This window comes from Nerophis ophidion, linkage group LG13, assembly GCF_033978795.1.
Source record: "Nerophis ophidion isolate RoL-2023_Sa linkage group LG13, RoL_Noph_v1.0, whole genome shotgun sequence".
In the NCBI taxonomy this organism is placed as follows: domain Eukaryota; kingdom Metazoa; phylum Chordata; class Actinopteri; order Syngnathiformes; family Syngnathidae; genus Nerophis; species Nerophis ophidion.
Genome location: NC_084623.1, coordinates 13,040,919 through 13,061,185, shown reverse-complemented (window position 1 = coordinate 13,061,185; position 20,267 = coordinate 13,040,919). Strand labels below are relative to the sequence as shown.

General features: G+C 37.5%; 1 protein-coding gene across 1 annotated transcript in view; it reads left to right on the top strand.

The window, feature by feature from the left end:
- Positions 1 to 296: 296 nt before the first annotated feature.
- Positions 297 to 20,267, top strand: part of LOC133564248 (uncharacterized) — a 33,629-nt gene continuing 13,658 nt past the window's right edge. The window contains exons 1-2 of the mRNA XM_061918432.1: positions 297 to 2,630; positions 6,572 to 6,673. Coding sequence (XP_061774416.1) covers positions 564 to 2,630; positions 6,572 to 6,673 — 2,169 coding nt within the window. The 5' untranslated portion in view covers positions 297 to 563. The remainder of the gene's footprint in view (positions 2,631 to 6,571; positions 6,674 to 20,267) is intronic.

The window sequence follows — 20,267 nt, the reverse complement described above, 5'->3', positions numbered from 1 at the left end:
CAGTGCTCAAAACTGTAAGTCCCATGGTTACTTAAACTCGCCTGTCACCCATGGATTCAACCAAACCTCTGCTACGAACTGTTCTATCATTTGGGAGTGGTTTGTTTGTGAACAACATCATAGGTAGCCAAGAAGACCCAAGTTGTCATCTTTATATTTATTTAATAGTAAAAACTTTTATAGGGATGTGATATTTCAAAAGATATTCGTCACTTCTTTCCAAGCCCCCAAAATAAATGGCTCAGTCTAGTAAAAGTGGGGGTGGAGTCAAAGGCTCAGTTTTGGTTTGGAGAAGCCGTCATGTCCATGTGCACGGTGCTCCTGTTTCCCAGGGGAGCTGAGGTCTCACTCATCCCCTCCCACCATTGCTGAGGATATCCACTCTGCACGGACGCTTCACCAGCAAGTCATTTGGACTTTGAAAGTGCGGCAAGACCCCGATGCATTGGTTGGACCGTAAAGTCTGCGCAATTTTCATTTTTGTTAAACGAAACTGCTGATGTATCTGGAAAAAAACAGAGCAGACTGAAGTCTCTGGTGGAGGGACACCATCGACTGACAGCATGCTTGCGGTACAATTCCAGATTCCTGACTTAACAGAAGATTTAATCAACTCCTCACACGGAAGTGCTGACTTTGACTTAAGGGTCCTTGCAGAATTCTCTGGACAGATGATTGCCAGACAAGAAATGAACTCATCCAAACATTGTATGGAACAATGTAGCGACTATGAAGATTTTACAGATGCCAGTAAACTCTGCACTTATTGCAAAGGAGACAGGTTTGGCCAGTATTCAGATATTGACACAATTTTGGAACACAACACAATCCTTGACAAAGCTTTAAGGTTAAATCGGCAAATAGAAGGAAGTGCTAAACTTTGTGAATGTTCTAAACCCTCTGTAACCTCTGAGCAGTGTGTTAATCACAGTTTAGCTCGGAATGACAGTTCTTGCCGCGAACACTGCACACAACAACAACCTGAGCCCACAGATTTCCCATCTGGATCTTTGGATTTAGTGGTAGGTAAATCCGATGTGAGGTGTGACGGTTTTAAGCAGGATGAAACCATTAATTGTAGGTCTGACAACACTGAGCACATGGCGTTGTCACAACAATACAAGCCCTCTGGTATGCGGTTGAAGTTCCTTGAGTCTTTGCCAGACTCATCAACTGAGGATGATGAGAAATACGAGACGGCCGGTTTCGCGCCTAACACTTTGGAGTCAGTGGATGATTCGGACCGTGGTGCTGAAATTTGTAAGTGTGATGACATACAAAATCGTAGTATCACAGAGGACGATGTTGAGAGCTATTCAACAGATGGTTTCCAAGATGAGGATAATAGCAAAGAGAGGCGTACTTTATCAGAATATGTCAACTGTTTGCACTTACAAAAAGCACAGATGAAAGTTTATTATGACGAAAGGGAGGGACATGTGGACACTGACAGAACTTTTGAGTGGACTAGTCAGGCAGACGTGCCCAAAGATCACTATGATCTAAGGGGATATGAGGACTCCAACCAAGAATATGAAACAAGCTGTAGGACATCAGAGCGGAACCACTCAGACAAAAACTTCAAAGGGTTTTTTGTCGAAGAAGATAGCTCCTCTGACTGCTCATCATCTGAAAGTAAATCATTCAAGACTTGCCCTGAGGACTTTGAAAACTCCCTGGATTCATCGGGGGAATCCGAAAAAGCCCAGGAAGATTCAAGCGACGAACAGACCCAGTGGGAGTCCTTTGAGGAAGATGACGACATAGCACAGGGAAATGTGCGACGGTTTATGAATAACGAAAACAAAACCTCCACTTTTGATTTTGTTGTCGAAGACTACTTTGATTTTTTTGACATGGGGGACGATCGCCGCCCCGCTTTTACCCAACGGCATTACATCTCTTGCTTCGACGGCGGAGATATCCATGAGCGCCTGCGTGAGGAACAACTAAAAGAACACAAACACACGCCGAAGACGTTTAACGTGGAAGAAATCAATTCACGAGTGACTAATATGTGCTTTTGTTTTTCTGACAAGGCATGCGATGATATGTATGGTTGTCTGAGAAGGGACACCAAATGCAGGTTTTGCGAGTCAGAGCCCCGAGGTAAAGAACAGAAAACAAAACTTGATGATGATCTTTACAATGGGAATCATGTGAATAAGGACATAACTTCTGATGCCATACCATGTGAGTCTGCAACACTAAATGCATCTGAGATCTGCCCGACCCCCAAGGATGAAAACCATGCATGTGTGGACGGGGTTGAAGAATACTATGTCTATCAGATTCAAAGAATTCAGACATCACCAAAACAATCCCTAAATGAAGAGAAAACCAATACAAGATCATCACAGAGTGAAGATCCATTGGTTTCATCCCGGAACGAGTGTGTTGAAGTCCAAACCACCTGCCCCGCAAGAGAACAACGCCAAGACGCAAATGGAAATTCTGCGTCCAATGAAATTCCTAAAGAAGTGAGAGCAGATATTATTCACAGTGTGGTGTCAGAAGATCACAAAATTGAGGAAGGAGACACTTGGACCGAGGACTCAGATGAGGAAAACAGTGATAACGACTACTATGAACTCTGTGAATGCGAGTACTGCATACCACCGACAAAACAGGTAAATACCCCTTTTTGACTTCAACAGCTTGTTTAATGAAAATCGCACTTACATCCTCCCCACTAGACCACCTTCACACCTTTAGTGTGAGTGCTGTGATATGTGTTCACGTTCAGCACATTTCCATTTCAAGGCATACGGTTGGAACAATCGGGCCAGAGCACTTTGCACAGGCACATGCGTGGAAAATTGGATTATTACAGCAGGATAGAAGTTATGGGCCTAAATGCTCTGTATAAGTGTAGGTTAGCACGAATTGGGAGACGAAGCAGCACACTATAAATGGACTGCCGTTATTTTCGGACAATTAAAAGGCGCACTGCCGATGAGGGGGTCTGTTCAGGTCTATTTTCATACATAAGGTGCACCGGATTATAAGGCACATTAAAGAAGTCATATTATGATTTTTTTCTAAATTTAAAACACTATATTGTGGTCTACATTATATGTAATGGTGTTGTATAGATTATGTTTTAGAAACCATCCCCAAACCGCTTTCTGAGCGTCTCTTCAGGATGCGCCGTTTTTTGGGCTGTCTTACCAATGTCATGGTCATCTTTGTTGTAGCGGTGTAGCGTGCAAGGACGGGAGTGGAAGAAGTGGCAAAAAAGATGGAGCTTACTGTTTTAATTTACATTCAGACTTTTCTTAAATCCATAACTGAGCAACATTTCCTCATCCGTGGCTCAATAATACAACATCAATGCTCGGAAATGCGTCCCGTGGAAAAAATGTCCGACCGGGACCCTCTAATAACTAAAGTTCCGTGGGTGAATTCAGTAAAACCACAACAGTTTTTAGCTTTGATAGTTAGTCTACTGACAGATATAAATAAGAACTTGACGCTACTTTATATTACAAGTGGCAAAAGTGTAGAAGGTAGAGAAAAGGAAGAAGCTTATGACTACAATGGCGGACGCGCTCACACTTTCAGAACTTATGCAGATCCCAAATACACATCAGCAGGTACCAGAAGGAAACAAAATTTGGTTATGCATAATATTGCAAAACAAAATGCCTGATAATATGTCTGCTAAGAGGCGCCATTTTGGTGTGACAATATATCAAGCCGTGCAGCTTCAGAGCTTACCAAAGTCGTACTAAAAACATTTTGACAGATTTTTGAGCGCCGTGTGTAATGTTCTGTATTTTCCAAGAGAACATTCAAAGTTTTGGTGTTGTTTACTGGCGTCATCTTACAGTTTACACATATCTCTTATGTATGACTGCCATCTACTGGTCACACTTATCATTAGACTATGTACGAAATGAAATAGTTTCGAGGTCGGTAAGCACAACCGAAATTATGCCGCACATTAGACGCACCGAGTTATTTGAGAACAGTAAATGATTTTAAGTGCGCCTTATAGTCCGAAAAATACGGTACTTACACTTTAAATTGAACTATAAACACTGCCTGTACAAAAAGCTTCGTACATTACATGGCAGGGGTGTCCAAACTTTTTCCACTGAGGCACGCACACGTAAAAATTTAAGCATACGGTACCGTTTTAATATTTTTCATTTTTTCAAACCATAACAAAATATATGGATTTTGTTTGTTGTTTTACCTTTAGGGCTCCCGGGGACCATAGAAGGTCTAAGTCATTAAAATGTTAAAAACAAGTCAAAGTTTTAGTATCTTTTTTTATTTAACGCTTACAGTAAATCTCTACAGTATATCAACTTCAGGTTGATATAAAGTTAAAAAAAAAACAAAGTTTTTATGTCTTTTCTGCCTTTGTTTATTAATAATAAAACTGAAATATGCAGTATTTCCCCCACTGCCCAAAGCATTCAGAAAGCAATATTTGATGTGAATTAGATAAATAATGCAGGACACCGCTTATTTTAATGTATTATTATTTTTTAGGTATTACAGTGAAAAAATGAATAAAATCCCACTAAATATATTCGTTTTTTTTTTTTTTTTAACTTTCAACACTTAAGTGACGAGATTAACTTTAAATATATCTATTGATTTTATGTTTGAACAATAATTTTGCCTGTTTTATGCTCTTTTGTCAAAGAAAATGTTGGTGTATTTGTATGGAAAACACAATATATGTCACGCCTGTAAGTTATGTTTTGGTTTTGGTCATGCTATGTTTAGTTTTTGGACATTCAGTCACGTTTTGCACTTCCTGGTTTTGTTTGTTTCCATGCCAACTCATTAGTTTTCACCTGTCACGTCCCTGTTCTCAGCCTCACACCTGTTTTCACTAATGATCATAGCTATTTAAGTCACTCTTTTTCTTGTCTTCGTCCTGGGATCTTCACACTCGCACACACGCTACCCATGCTGCAACTTCGTCACGCCCTCGTTTATCTGCTTCATGCCTTGCTATGCTGTTCATTTTGATCCACGTAAGTTTTGTATTTATGCCACAGTGCACTCTTTTGTTTCATGTCTTTAGTCTTGCCATCGTGCTGTTTAAGTTTATAGTTAAATTGTCTTTCATGCCATTGAGCAAGTGTTTTTGTTTTCCCTGTTTTGCATATATTATATAATTAAAACATGTACTCACGTCCACGCCTCGGTCGTGCTGATTCTCATCTGCGTCGAAGAAACAATCCATGTCCAAGCCAAGTTATGAAAATATATGCAATATTTTTCAATCTATCAATCAATCAATGTTTATTTATATAGCCCCAAATCACAAATGTCTCAAAGGACTGCACAAATCATTACGACTACAACATCCTCGGAAGAACCCACAAAAGGGCAAGGAAAACTCACACCCAGTGGGCAGGGAGAATTCACATCCAGTGGGACGCCAGTGACAATGGTGACTATGAGAAATCTTGGAGAGGACCTCAGATGTGGGCAACCCCCCCCCCTCTAGGGGACCGAAAGCAATGGATGTCGAGCGGATCTAACATGATACTGTGAAAGTTCAATCCATAGTGGCTCCAACACAGTCGCAAGAGTTCAGTTCAAGCGGATCCAAGACAGCAGCCAGAGTCCCGTCCACAGGAAACCATCTCAAGCGGAGGCGGATCAGCAGCGTAGAGATGTCCCCAACCGATACAGGCGAGCGGTCCATCCTGGGTCCCGACGAGCGGTCCATCCTGGGTCTCGACTCTGGACAGCCAGTACTTCATCCATGGTCATCGGACCGGACCCCCTCCACAAGGGAGGGGTGACATAGGAGAAAGAAAAGAAGCGGCAGATCAACTGGTCTAAAAAGGAGGTCTATTTAAAGGCTAGAGTATACAGAAAACAGAAAACATTTTTTAAATTGAAATATTTTAAATAATTAGAGCTTTGAATAGGTGAATAATTCATTATAACATTGTTTTTTTGTTAGTTTTTTTGGAGCAACGGCAAAAAAAAGAAAAAGAAAAATGTGAAGTGAATGATATGTATATAGCGCTTTTCTCTAGTGACTCATAGTGAAACCCAATATCTAAGTTACACTTCAACCAGTGTGGGTGGCACTGGGAGCAGGTGGGTAAAGTGTCTTGCCCAAGGACACAACGGCAGTAACTAGGATGATTGAAGCGGGAATCGAACCTGCAACCCTCAAGTTGCTGACACGGCCACTCTACCAACCGAGCTATGCCGCCCAAAATAGACAAAAGGAAGAAAAAAACTTCCCTGCATGGCAGCTTTGTGTCAACATTGCAACTTTTTCTCGTTAGATTTCACCTCATTCCACTTTTTGGAATGTTTATTTTTTTATTTTTTATTTTTGCAATAGCATTTTCAGAATGTGTAGCGGGCCGCAAATGGCCCCCCGGGCCGCAGTTTAGACACCCATGTTATATGGTATTACTTTCAATCTGTAGAGCATGTAACCGTTTTGACCATTTTGCTGACAAGTTAAGAAATGGAATAAAGTAGCATTTTTGCTTTTTTCTGGAAAAATCATGTGCATGTTTAAAAATCTGTAATATTTTCCTGTCTAACATCTTGCGGTGTTGTTGTCCCCCCCTAGATATCAACAAAACCACTGCTCCCACAGATGAAATCCAATGATACAGGGAAGATATGCGTAGTCATTGATTTGGATGAAACCTTAGTGCACAGCTCATTTACGGTAAGTCTTACTTTTCTGTTTATATTGTATCTGTGTTCATCGAACTCAAGGAATTTTATAGTGCATTACGATATACTGAAGGTTGAGTGTATAAATGAATGAATCATTCATGGAAAGTATGCCATGAATGAACTAAAAAAGGATTTGGAGAGTGCAGACCTCTGCCAGGCCCTATCTCCGAATAAACTCCGAAATGGGATTCCTTATCGTAGTTCTGATATATCTTAAATTAAATCCAGCCACAACTTTTTGAGCTATCTACAGTGTAATGGAATGAGAGAAATGCAGTGAAGCCTCTTGCCAGTCATCCACAAGTTGTAACGTAAAAGTAAAGTAATGTAATAAAAATTGTTCTGAGCCCTAGTTCCTAACTTATTCCATTTCTGACATTTCCTGAAAAGTTGATTTAGAATTCCCCCATAACTTTTTGAGCTATTATAGCAGAATTTGAGAAACTTGATTTGTCCCTGTGGGTGGAGGCGGAATCTCGAGCATACGTAGCCACTTGTTCCTACTTTGATTGCCGACATTTCCTGGAAGTTGATTTATAATTTCCCCCATAACTTTTTGAGCTATCTATAACAAAATTAAAGGAACACAGTTAAGCCTCCAGTGAGCCACTTGATTTGTCTCTGTGGGTGGAGGCGGAATCTCGAGCATACGTAGCCACTTGTTCCTTCTTTGACCGCGGACATTTCCTGGAAGTTGATTTATAATTTTCCCCATAACTTTTTGAGGTATCTATAATAAAATTAAAGGAACACAGTTGAGCCTCATGTGAGCCACTTGATTTGTCTCTGTGGGTGGAGGCGGAATCTCGAGCATACGTAGCCACTTGTTCCTTCTTTGACTGCGGACATATCCTGGAAGTTGATTTATAATTTCCCCAATAACTTTTTGAGTTATCTATAATAAAATTAAAGGAACACAGTTAAGCCTCTTGTGAGCCACTTGATTTGTCTCTGTGGGTGGAGGCGGAATCTCGAGCATATGTAGCCACTTGTTCCTACTTTGATTGCCGACATTTCCTGGAAGTTGATTTATAATTTCCCCCATAACTTTTTGAGCTATCTATAACAAAATTAAAGGAACACAGTTAAGCCTCCAGTGAGCCACTTGATTTGTCTCTGTGGGTGGAGGCGGAATCTCGAGCATATGTACCCACTTGTTCCTTCTTTGATTGCGGACATTTCCTGGAGGTTGATTTATAATTTTCCCCCATAACTTTTTGAGCTATCTATAACAAAATTAAAGGAACACAGTTAAGCCTCTTGTGAGCAACTTGATTTGTCCCTGTGGGTGGAGGCGGAATCTCGAGCATACGTACCCACTTGCTCCTTCTTTGATTGCGGACATTTCCTGAAAGCTGATTTATAATTTCCCCAATAACTTTTTGAGTTATCTATAATAAAATTAAAGGAACACAGTTAAGCCTCTTGTGAGCCACTTGATTTGTCTCTGTGGGTGGAGGCGGAATCTCGAGCATACGTAGCCACTTGTTCCTACTTTGATTGCGGACATTTCCTAGAAGTTTATTTATAATTTCCCCCATAACTTTTTGAGCTATCTATAACAAAATTAAAGGAACACAGTTAAGCCTCTTGTGAGCCACTTGATTTGTCTCTGTGGGTGGAGGCGGAATCTTGAGCATACGTAGCCACTTGTTCCTACTTTGACTGCGGACATTTCCTGGAAGGTGATTTATAATTTCCCCAATAACTTTTTGAGCTATCTATAACAAAATTAAAGGAACATAGTTAAGCCTCTTGTGAGCCACTTGATTTGTCTCTGTGGGTGGAGGCGGAATCTCGAGCATACGTAGCCACTTGTTCCTACTTTGACTGCGGACATTTCCTGGAAGGTGATTTATATTTTCCCTCATAACTTTTTGAGCTATCTATAACAAAATTAAAGGAACATAGTTGAGCCTCTTGTCAGCCACTTGATTTGTCTCTGTGGGTGGAGGCGGAAACTCGAGCATACGTAGCCAATTGTTCCTTCTTTGATTGCGGGCATTTCCTGGAAGTTGATTTATAATTTACCCCATAACTTTTTGAGCTATCTCTAAAAAAATTAAAGGAACACAGTTAAGCCTCTTGTGAGCCACTTGATTTGTCTCTGTGGGTGGAGGCGGAATCTTGAGCATATGTAGCTACTTGTTCCTTCTTTGATTGCGGACATTTCCTGGAAGTTGATTTATAATTTCCCTATAACTTTTTGAGTTATCTAAAATAAAATTAAAGGAACACAGTTAAGCCTCTTGTGAGCCACTTGATTTGTCTCTGTGGGTGGAGGCGGAATCTCGTGCATACGTAGCCACTTGTTCCTACTTTGATTGCCGACATTTCCTGGAAGTTGATTTATAATATGCCCCATAACTTTTTGAGCTATCTATAACAAAATTAAAGGAACACAGTTAAGCCTCTTGTGAGCCACTTGATGTGTCTCTGTGGGTGGAGGCGGAATCTCGAGCATACGTACCCACTTGTTCCTTCTTTGATTGCGGACATTTCCTGGAAGCTGATTTATAATTTCCCTGCATAACTTTTTGAGCTATCCATAACAAAATTAAAGGAACACAGTTAAGCCTCTTGTGAGCCACTTGATTTGTCCCTGTGGGTGGAGGCGGAATCTTGAGCATACGTAGCCACTTGTTCCTTTTTTGATTGCGGACATTTCCTGGAAGTTGATTTATAATTTCCCCAATAACTCTTTGAGCTATCTATAGCAGAATTAAAACAACACAGTGAAGCCTCTTGTGAGCCTCTTGATTTGTCTCTGTGGGTGGAGGCGGGATCTCAAGCATACGTAGCCACTTGTTCCTACTTTGAGTGCCGATATTTCCTGAAATCCACCTATGACGTTTTGAGCTATGCAATGAAAGAATGAAAGAAACTGAGTGTTTTGGTGTGTTTTTAACACTTGCTCACCTATGAAGGGTAATTTCCGTGTTTATACGAAAGCTATTTTTGGACAGTGAATTTATGTAACGGAACATTTTGCGTTGGAATTTTGTGAACTGGATTTTTTTTTACATCAAATTATACTGAAAATTTCATTGAATAAACATACATGAGCATAATTTGCATGTTTAAACATTCGGTTTGTTAAAATACAGTGTTTAAAAATTCCGCGTGTAAAAAAAAAACTGAATTTCAGACACTGAATTTTTACATACTCATTGTTTTTGTATTGAATTTTTCTACACACAAAATTTTTTCTACACTGAATTATTTTTACAAAAAATTTTTACACTATGGATTTGTAAGCACACCAATTTTGCTTACAAATGTTTTGGGGGGCGTGCTTAGAAGGGGAGGAGTATATTTACAGCTATCCATCCATCCATTTCCTACCACTTATTCCCTTTGGGGTCGCGGGGGGCGCTGGTGCCTATCTCAGCTACAATCGGGCGGAAGGCGGTGTACACCCTGGACAAGTCTCCACCTCATTACAGTATGTGTAGAAATCTTTATTTATAATTGAATCACTTGTTTGTTTTTCAATAACTTTTTAGTTATTTTTACATCTTTTTTTCCCAAATAGTCCAAGAAAGACCACTACAAATGAGCAATATTGTGCACTGTTTTACAATTTAATAAATCAGAAACTGATGACATAGTGCTGTATTTTACTTTTTTATCTTTTTTTTCCCAACCAAAAATGCTTTGATCTGATTAGGGGGTACTTGAATTAAAAAAAAAAGTGTTCACAGGGGGTACATCTCTGAAAAAATTTTGAGAACCACTGCTCTAAAAGTTGTAGATGTTATTGTCACATATGGATGCACAGTATTGTCCTGTTTAAGAGTGTCACAACATTGCTGTTTACGGCAGACGAACTGCTTGACGGTCGACGAAAACGTGACTGCTGTTGTTGTGTGTTGTTGCCACGCTGGGAGGACGTTAATGAAACTGCCTAACAATAAACCCACATCAGAAACCAAGAACTCGCCCTCGATCATTCTACAGCTATAACGTCATTGGGCAGGCACTCTGTTTGTATTGTGGGAAAGCCGACGCGAAAACAGGCTGTCGACACGTCACTCGGGTCCGCATGGAGCTGGAGGGGGCGTGGCCTCCAGCTCCGCCTGAATTTCGGGAGAAAATTTGTCCCGGGAGGTTTTCGGGAGAGTCTCCCGGAAAATCAGGGAGGGTTGGCAAGTATGCCATGCGTTCATTCATAGTTTTAATGCCTTCATTGACAATCTACAATATAAATAGTCATAAAAATAAAGAAAACCCATTGAATGAGAAGGTGTGTCCAAACTTTTGGCCTGTACTGTAAATATCACTGATTTTTACTGTACTTCAGAAGGAAATAGAACACAATAGAAACACAAAACTCCAGAAAGAATCTGCGGTATTTTTAAGCAAATGAAAGTGTAAACTCACTTGGGAGTGTGAAGCACTCCATTTATTTACCGTATCCTTATTTAAATTGATGAGGGACTGGAGCCCAGCCTCAGACCTCTTCAGATTTTGAGTAGCCAGGCACAACGTGAGTTATTGCCAGCTGGCTTTGCTCCATTATAGCTCAGATTAGTGACCCGACTTCTGCCTTGCTGACTCTGCAAATGAGACATCCAATCAATAACCCAATCTTGATTCACAGTTGTGCAATCTAATTTCTAAATGGCAAACACCGCGCCTTCCGAACAAATAACGGTGCCACTTCACATCGCTCGATGCCGAGCATCAGACAACAAATGTTGATGAATTATAAAAATGGTTTTAAAACAACTAGTAATTAACGCAATACAATGACCACAGGACAAGGGAGTGAATGCAATACGCCAACATGACATTTTGACTGCTTATACACAAGATAGTCAAAATCACAACTTCTACTTTGCATTAAAGGCCTACTGAAATGAGATTTTCTTATTTAAACAAGGATAGCAGGTCCATTCTATGTGTCATATTTGCTAATTTTGCGATATTGCCATATGTTTGATGAAAAGATTTAGTATAGAACATTGACAATAAATTTTGCAACTTTTGGTGGCTAATAAAAAAGCCTTGCCTGTACCGGAAGTAGCAGACGCTGTGCGCGCGACGTCACGGGTTGTGGAGCTCCTCACATCTGAACATTGTTTACAATCATGGCCACCAGCAGCGAGAGCGATTCGGACCGAGAAAGCGACGATTTCCCCATTAATTTGAGCGAGGATGAAAGCTTCGTGGATGAGGAAAGTGAGAGTGAAGGACTAGAAAGAAAAAAAAAAAAAGACGAGGGCAGTGGGAGCGATTCAGATGTTATTAGACACATTTACGAGTGAAGTGAATGATATTTATATAGCGCTTTTCTCAAGTGACTCATAGCGCTTTACATAGTGACACCCAATATCTAAGTTACATTTTTAAACCAGTGTGGGTGGCACTGGGAGCAGGTGGGTAAAGTGTATTGCCCAAGGACACAACGGCAGTGACTAGGATGGCACAAGCGGGAATCGAACCTGCAACCCTCAAGTTGCTGGCACGGCCACTCTACCAACCGAGCTATGCTGCCCCAGGATACTAGGATAATTCTGGAAAATCCCTTATCTGCTTATTGTGTTACTAGTGTTTTAGTGATATTATATGGTCGTACCTGTACAACCTGAAGGTAGGCCCTGCACCTTTCTTCAGCACCAGTCGACAAGTGGTGGCGATGCCCATCTCTGCCTTTCGCAAGGGACCCTCTTCGAAACACGATCTTTCGAAATGATCGCTACATAATACATTGTACTTTGTGTGTGTGTGTGTTTCAAACCAACCGTGTTCGCTTGATATCTCCGTTCCGTAGTGAAGCTTGACTGTCATCTTTCGGGAATGTAAACAATGAAACACCGGCTGTGTTTGTGTTGCTAAAGCCGGCCGCAATACACCGCTTCCCACCTACAGCTTTCTTCTTTGATGTCTCCATTGTCCATTGAACAAATTGCAAAAGATTCAGCAACACAGATGTCCGGAATACTGTGGAATTTCGCGATGAAAACAGATGAGCTATTAGCTAGGAACGATGCTGGAACAAACTGTCCTCTACAATCCGTGACGTCACACGCACGCCTCATCATACCGAGACGTTTCAGCCAGATATTTCGGCGCGAAATTTAAAATTGCAATTTAGTAAAGTGGCATGTGTTGCAATGTTAATATTTCATCATTGATATAGAAACTATCAGACTGCGTGGTCGGTAGTAGCGACTTTCAGTAGGCCTTTAATCAGAACTAGGGCTGTAAAAGATAATGCAATAATAATGTGTTAATTATAAGTTCCTTTAATGGCACTACTTCGCTTTCTCACCCTCGGGCCATTCCGTAGCATGGTACAATGTTGCTGTGTTGAAACCGATACCCATAACTTCCGATGTTACATTTTAAAGCATTTATCGTCCGATAATATCGGCAGTCCGATATTATCGACCATCTCTATTCACCATATGTAGGACATAATATGATTTAATTCATTGACTTCATTAGCAGTCCACATTGTGTGTTATTGCGTGAAACTGGCATCTAAACTTATTGTAGCTCCTCTTCTCTAAGCAAGTGCTCCAACAGCAGGAATACACATTCTGTATTCCTACAATATACATTGTTTTTTTTTTTTTTTTTTTTTTTTTACAATTGTCATTAAAATCGTGTTTATGTCCTTTTTTTGTTGCGCTGTTTAAAAAAAAAGTATATTGTTTAAAAAACATTTCATTAAAACAGTACACTGCAAAAACTGAAATCTAAGTCAGATTAAATATCTCAACTAAGGAGGATATTTGCTTATTTTCTGTCTGATAAGATAATTCCTCTCACAAATAGATTTTATGTTAAAGCAGGGGTCGGGAACCTTTTTTGGCTAAGAGAGCCAATAAGCCAAATATTTTCAAATGTATTTCCCTAAGAGCCATATAATATTTTTTTTAACGCTGAACACAACTAAACGCGTGCATTTTTAAGTAGAACCAACATTTCCAGAGTATAATAGGGCTCTTATTCTTTGTAATGACATTGTTATTCTGTAGCTAACTGTGGAGGGGGCGTGGCCTGCGGGCCTGCAGCAAAGCAGGATGTTGCCAGGACCGGCCTCGAAATCAGCGACAGGTGCCTAGATGGCCCACCTGGGCCTTGTTATCTAATCACCTGTCGCTCTGTTATAAGCAGCAGCCAGGAGGAAAGACGGGGTTGGGGCTGGAGCCAGAGGGCGAACGAGGACGAAAGAGAAAAAGACAATTGCTGGAAAGCAACTGAGAGACTAATTGAAAAAAAATACAATATTTTAACCCTAAAACAGGCTCTCATGTCGGTGCTTGGTGGTCTGAAGAACCCCCAGGAGGGCAAGCCCAACACTAACCAATAATAAATAAATAACTTCTTACCATTAACGCAAGTTCTTGAACATAAAAATGCATGAGAATGTTTTATATTTTGAATGTTATTTTTAACACTGTGGAATTATTCATTACTTATCGTGTCAAGCAATGTCAGCTCAGATTCATCCGAGAGCCAGATGCAGTCATTAAAAGAGCCACATCTGGCTCTAGAGCCATAGGTTCCCTACCCCTGTGTTAGAGTGTTTTACTTGTTTTAAGGGTTTTGGTACTAAATGATCTCGGTAAGATATTACAGCTTGTTGCTGAGATTTGATGACCTATATTGAGTAAAACATGCTTGAAACTAGCATATCAATTGTTGCAAAGCTTTGTAATCAACACTCACAAGTATAAAACTACTTTTTTAAAGCAATATGTTTTTATTTCAAGCATGAAAAAAAAAAATCATGACTTTGACACAATTTTGTCTCATAATTAATACAGACGACAGCCAAATGGACTTTTGCTGTTTTATTTTCAATGAAAAAAATAGAAAATACATACTCGTATAGTTGTAAAGGGGCGGCATAACTCGGTTGGTAGAGCGGCCGTGCCAGCAACTTGAGGGTTGCAGGTTCCATTCCCGCTTCCGTCATCCTAGTCACTGCCGTTGTGTCCTTGGGCAAGACACTTTACCCACCTGCTCCCAGTGCCACCCACACTGGTTTAAATGTAACTTTAGATATTGGGTTTCACTATGTAAAAGTGCTTTGAGTCACTAGAGAAAAGCGCTATATAAATATAATTCACATTAGTGAGAATATACTTATTTTAAGGTATTTTTGGGTTCATTGAGGTTAGCTAATTTTACTTGTTTTGGAAAGTCTTGACAAGCCACATTTTTTTGTTCTATTGGCAGATAATTATGCTTCGTTCAGATAAAATACCCCTAATTTTTGTATTTTTTTTTCTTGTTTTTGAACACTGACTTATTGCAGTGTTGTATAGGTATTAAAAATGTTTAAATTATCCGTCAAGGGTACACTTGTTAAAGGTGAAAAATTATATCTATCTGCAAATAATCTCGATTCATTTTGATTTAAAGTATGGACAAAATGTGATTAATTGTGAAAAAATGTTTTACTCGTTTGACAGCCCTAATCATAACCACACTGCAAAAAGTCAGTGTTTAAAAACAAGAAAAAAAAATACAAAAATGAGGGGTATTTTATTTGAACCAAGCAAAATTATCTGCCAATAGAACAAGAAAATTGGGCTTGTCAAGACTTTCCAAAACAATTAATTAAGTGCACTTTTCTTGGTAGAAAAAAAAAGACCGTTTTGCTCAATATGCTGAAAAATATTCTTAAATTAAGTAAATGCTAGTGTCATTATCTTGACATAATGATATGCGCTCGGCATCATGATTTTTTTTTCATGCTTGAAGTAAGAAAATATTACTTTAAAAAAGTAGTTTTATACTTGTGTTTGAGACAGTTTTGCAACAGTTGATATTCAAGTTTCAATCATGTTTTACACAATATAGGTCATAACATTTTGCTAGTTTTGGAAAGTCTTGACAAGCCCAATTTTCTTGTTATATTGGCAGATAATGTTGCTTGGTTCAAATAAAATACCCTTTTGTATTTGTATTTCTTGTTTTTGAACACCGACTTTTTGCAGTGTTGTATAGGTATTGAAAATGTTTAAATTATCCATCAAGGGAACACTTGTTAAAGGTGAAACATTATATCTATCTGCAAATAATATCGATTCATTTTGATTTAAATTATGGACAAAATGTGATTAATTGTGAAAAAATGTTTTACTTGTTTGACAGCCATAATCATAAGACAAAACAAAAAAAAAGTCAGTGTTCAAAAACAAGAAAAATACAAAAATGAGGGGTATTTTATGTGAACTTTGCAAAATTATCTGCCAATCGAACAAGAAAATTGGGCTTGTCAAGACTTTCCAAAACAATTAACATTAGCTAACCTCAATGAACCCGAAAATACCTTAAAATAAGTATATTTTTAGTAATAACAAGTGCACTTTTCTTGGTAGAAAAAAAAAGACCTTTTTGCTCAATATGTTGAAAAATATTCTTAAATTAAGTAAATGCTGGTGTCATTATCTTGACATAAAGATATGCGCTCGGCATCATGATTTTTTTTTCATGCTTGAAGTAAGAAAATGTTACTTTAAAAAAGTAGTTTTATACTTGTGTTTGAGACAGTTTTGCAACAGTTGATATTCAAGTTTCAAGCATGTTTTATACAATATAGGTCATAAAATGTTGCTAGTTTTGGAAAGTCTTGACAAGCCAAATGTTATTTTGGCAGATAATGTTGCTTGGTTCAAATAAAATACCCTTTTGTATTTGTATTTCTTGTTTTTGAACACTTACTTTTTGCAGTGTTGTATAGGTATTAAAATTTTTTAAATTATCCATCAAGGGTACACTTGTTAAAGGTGAAAAATTATATCTATCTGCAAATAATATCGATTCATTTTGATTTAAATTATGGACAAAATGTGATTAATTGTGAAAAAATGTTTTACTTGTTTGACAGCCATAATCATAAGACAAAACAAAAAAAGTCAGTGTTCAAAAACAAGAAAAATACAAAAATGAGGGGTATTTTATGTGAACTTTGCAAAATTATCTGCCAATCGAACAAGAAAATTGGGCTTGTCAAGACTTTCCAAAACAATTAACATTAGCTAACCTCAATGAACCCGAAAATACCTTAAAATAAGTATATTCTTACTAATAACAAGTGCACTTTTCTTGGTAGAAAAAAAAAAGACCTTTTTGCTCAATATGCTGAAAAATATTCTTAAATTAAGTAAATGCTAGTGTCATTATCTTGACATAATGATATGCGCTCGGCATCATGATTTTTTTTTCATGCTTGAAGTAAGAAAATATTACTTTAAAAAAGTAGTTTTATACTTGTGAGTGTTTGACACAGCTTTGCAACAGTAGATATTCTAGTTTCAAGCATGTTTTACACAATATAGGTCATAACATTTTTGCTAGTTTTGGAAAGTCTTGACAAGCCAAATGTTCTTGTTATTTTGGCAGATAATGTTGCTTGGTTCAAATAAAATACCCTTTTGTATTTGCATTTCTTGTTTTTGAACACTGACTTTTGGCAGTGTTGTATAGGTATTAAAAATGTTTAAATTATCCGTCAAGGGTACACTTGTTAAAGGTGAAAAATTATATCTATCTGCAAATAATATCGATTCATTTTTATTTAAATTATGGACCAAATGTGATTAATTGTGAAAAAATGTTTTACTCGTTTGACAGCCATAATCATAAGTCAAAAAAAAAGTCTGTGTTCAAAAACAAGAAAAAAAATACAAAAATTAGGGGTATTTTATTTGGACTTTGCAAAATGATCTGCTAATTGAACAAGAAAATTGGGCTTGTCAAGACTTTCCAAAACAATTAACATTAACTAACCTCAATGAACCCGAAAATACCTTAAAATAAGTATATTTTTAGTAATAACAAGTGCACTTTTCTTGGTAGAAAAAAAAAACCTTTTTGCTCAATATGTTGAAAAATATTCTTAAATTAAGTAAATGCTAGTGTCATTATCTTGACATAAAGATATGCGCTCGGCATCATGATTTTTTTTTCATGCTTGAAGTAAGAAAATGTTACTTTAAAAAAGTAGTTTTATACTTGTGTTTGAGACAGTTTTGCAACAGTTGATATTCAAGTTTCAAGCATGTTTTATACAATATAGGTCATAAAATGTTGCTAGTTTTGGAAAGTCTTGACAAGCCAAATGTTATTTTGGCAGATAATGCCGATTGTAGCTGAGATAGGCGCCAGCGCCCCCTGCGACCCCGAAAGGGAATAAGCGGTAGAAAATGGATGGATGGATGTTGCTTGGTTCAAATAAAATACCCTTTTGTATTTGTATTTCTTGTTTTTGAACACTTACTTTTTGCAGTGTTGTATAGGTATTAAAATTTTTTAAATTATCCATCAAGGGTACACTTGTTAAAGGTGAAAAATCATATCTATCTGCAAATAATATCGATTCATTTTGATTTAAATTATGGACAAAATGTGATTAATTGTGAAAAAATGTTTTACTTGTTTGACAGCCATAATCATAAGACAAAACAAAAAAAAGTCAGTGTTCAAAAACAAGAAAAATACAAAAATGAGGGGTATTTTATGTGAACTTTGCAAAATTATCTGCCAATCGAACAAGAAAATTGGGCTTGTCAAGACTTTCCAAAACAATTAACATTAGCTAACCTCAATGAACCCGAAAATACCTTAAAATAAGTATATTCTTACTAATAACAAGTGCACTTTTCTTGGTAGAAAAAAAAAGATCTTTTTGCTCAATATGCTGAAAAATATTCTTAAATTAAGTAAATGCTAGTGTCATTATCTTGACATAATGATATGCGCTCGGCATCATGATTTTTTTTTCATGCTTGAAGTAAGAAAATATTACTTTAAAAAAGTAGTTTTATACTTGTGAGTGTTTGACACAACTTTGCAACAGTAGATATTTTAGTTTCAAGCATGTTTTACACAATATAGGTCATAACATTTTTGCTAGTCTTGGAAAGTCTTGACAAGCCAAATGTTCTTGTTATTTTGGCAGATAATGTTGCTTGGTTCAAATAAAATACCCTTTTGTATTTGTATTTCTTGTTTTTGAACACTGACTTTTGGCAGTGTTGTATAGGTATTAAAAATGTTTAAATTATCCGTCAAGGGTACACTTGTTAAAGGTGAAAAATTGTATCCATCTGCAAATAATATCGGTTCATTTTGATTTAAATTATGGAAAAAATGTTTTACTTGTTTGACAGCCATAATCATAAGTCAAAAAAAAAAAAAAAAGTCAGTGTTCAAAAACAAGAAAAAAAATACAAAAATTAGGGGTATTTTATTTGACCTTTGCAAAATTATCTGCTAATTGAACAAGAAAATTGGGCTTGTCAAGACTTTCCAAAACAATTAACATTAGCTAACCTCAATGAACCCCAAAATACCTTAAAATAAGTATATTCTCACTAATAACAAGTGCACTTTTCTTGGTAGAAAAAAAAATGCCTTTTCGCTCAATATGCTGAAAAATATTCTCAAATTAAGTAAATGCTAGTGTCATTATCTTGACATAATGATATGCGCTCGGCATCATGATTTTTTTTTCATGCTTGAAGTAAGAAAATATTACTTTAAAAAAGTAGTTTTATACTTTGCAACAGTTGATATTCGAGTTTCAAGCATGTTTTACTTAATATAGGTCGTAAAATCTCAGCTACAAGCTGTAATATCTTAGATCATGTAGGACCAAATGCCTTAAAACAAGTAAAACACTAATATAAAATCTGCTTAGTGAGAAGAATTATCTTATCAGACAGAAAATAAGCAAATATCACCTTTATTTGAGATATTTAATCTTACTTAGATGTCACTTTTTGCAGTGCATGCATGCAGCTATAATATAACCCATTCTGACATTCACATCATTTGGTAAACTGGTTTATTCTTAATGTGTTGGTGTAAATATGTGTAAGACCTTTGCATGAACCAAAGAGGTTTATCTTTTCATGCCATGATTTACCAAGCGAAGACATCAATTCTAAAAGTGAAGTCTGTGTCCCGTGAAATTATGTCATGGATTCCAAGTGAAATGCGGTTTAGATGTCACTGGATATATCCAAGACTGAGCCACGTGTGTGTTTACATGTGGTTTTAGACAAAGTAACTCACGTCATAACATTAATGGAGCAGTCAAACACAAAAAATACCAGAACCCGTCAAAATGTAACGCAACATTATCTCTGTTAGTTTTTCAAATCGCATCTCTGAGGAGATTATGGATTGCAAAAACAATTTAAAATGAGTGAAGTAGCAGTTTCCATGTGGTATATTGCGCCACACCAGCTACAAAGTTCCATGTATAGTTTTCAGGGTAATAAATTATCCATACTGGAATATGAATGTGAGGCCGTATAGCAACCCTTCGAGCTTGGTGGAATAAACTGATTAGACGTTAAAACAATCGGTTGTCTTAGACGCATTTTTATGTAGGGTTTTTCACCATTTCCTGTTGTGGTTCATGACCAACGCACAGCATTTGTTTTATACGACATTGAACTGTAAATAATGGTACAATGTACAACAAATGTTGAATTAATTATATTTCAAATAAATTGAAATCAATTTATCTGTGCTTATCTCCCACAAAACCACCATTTTTAAACATGACGTATGTCTTTTAAGAAGAAAAACATAAAATATATATATTT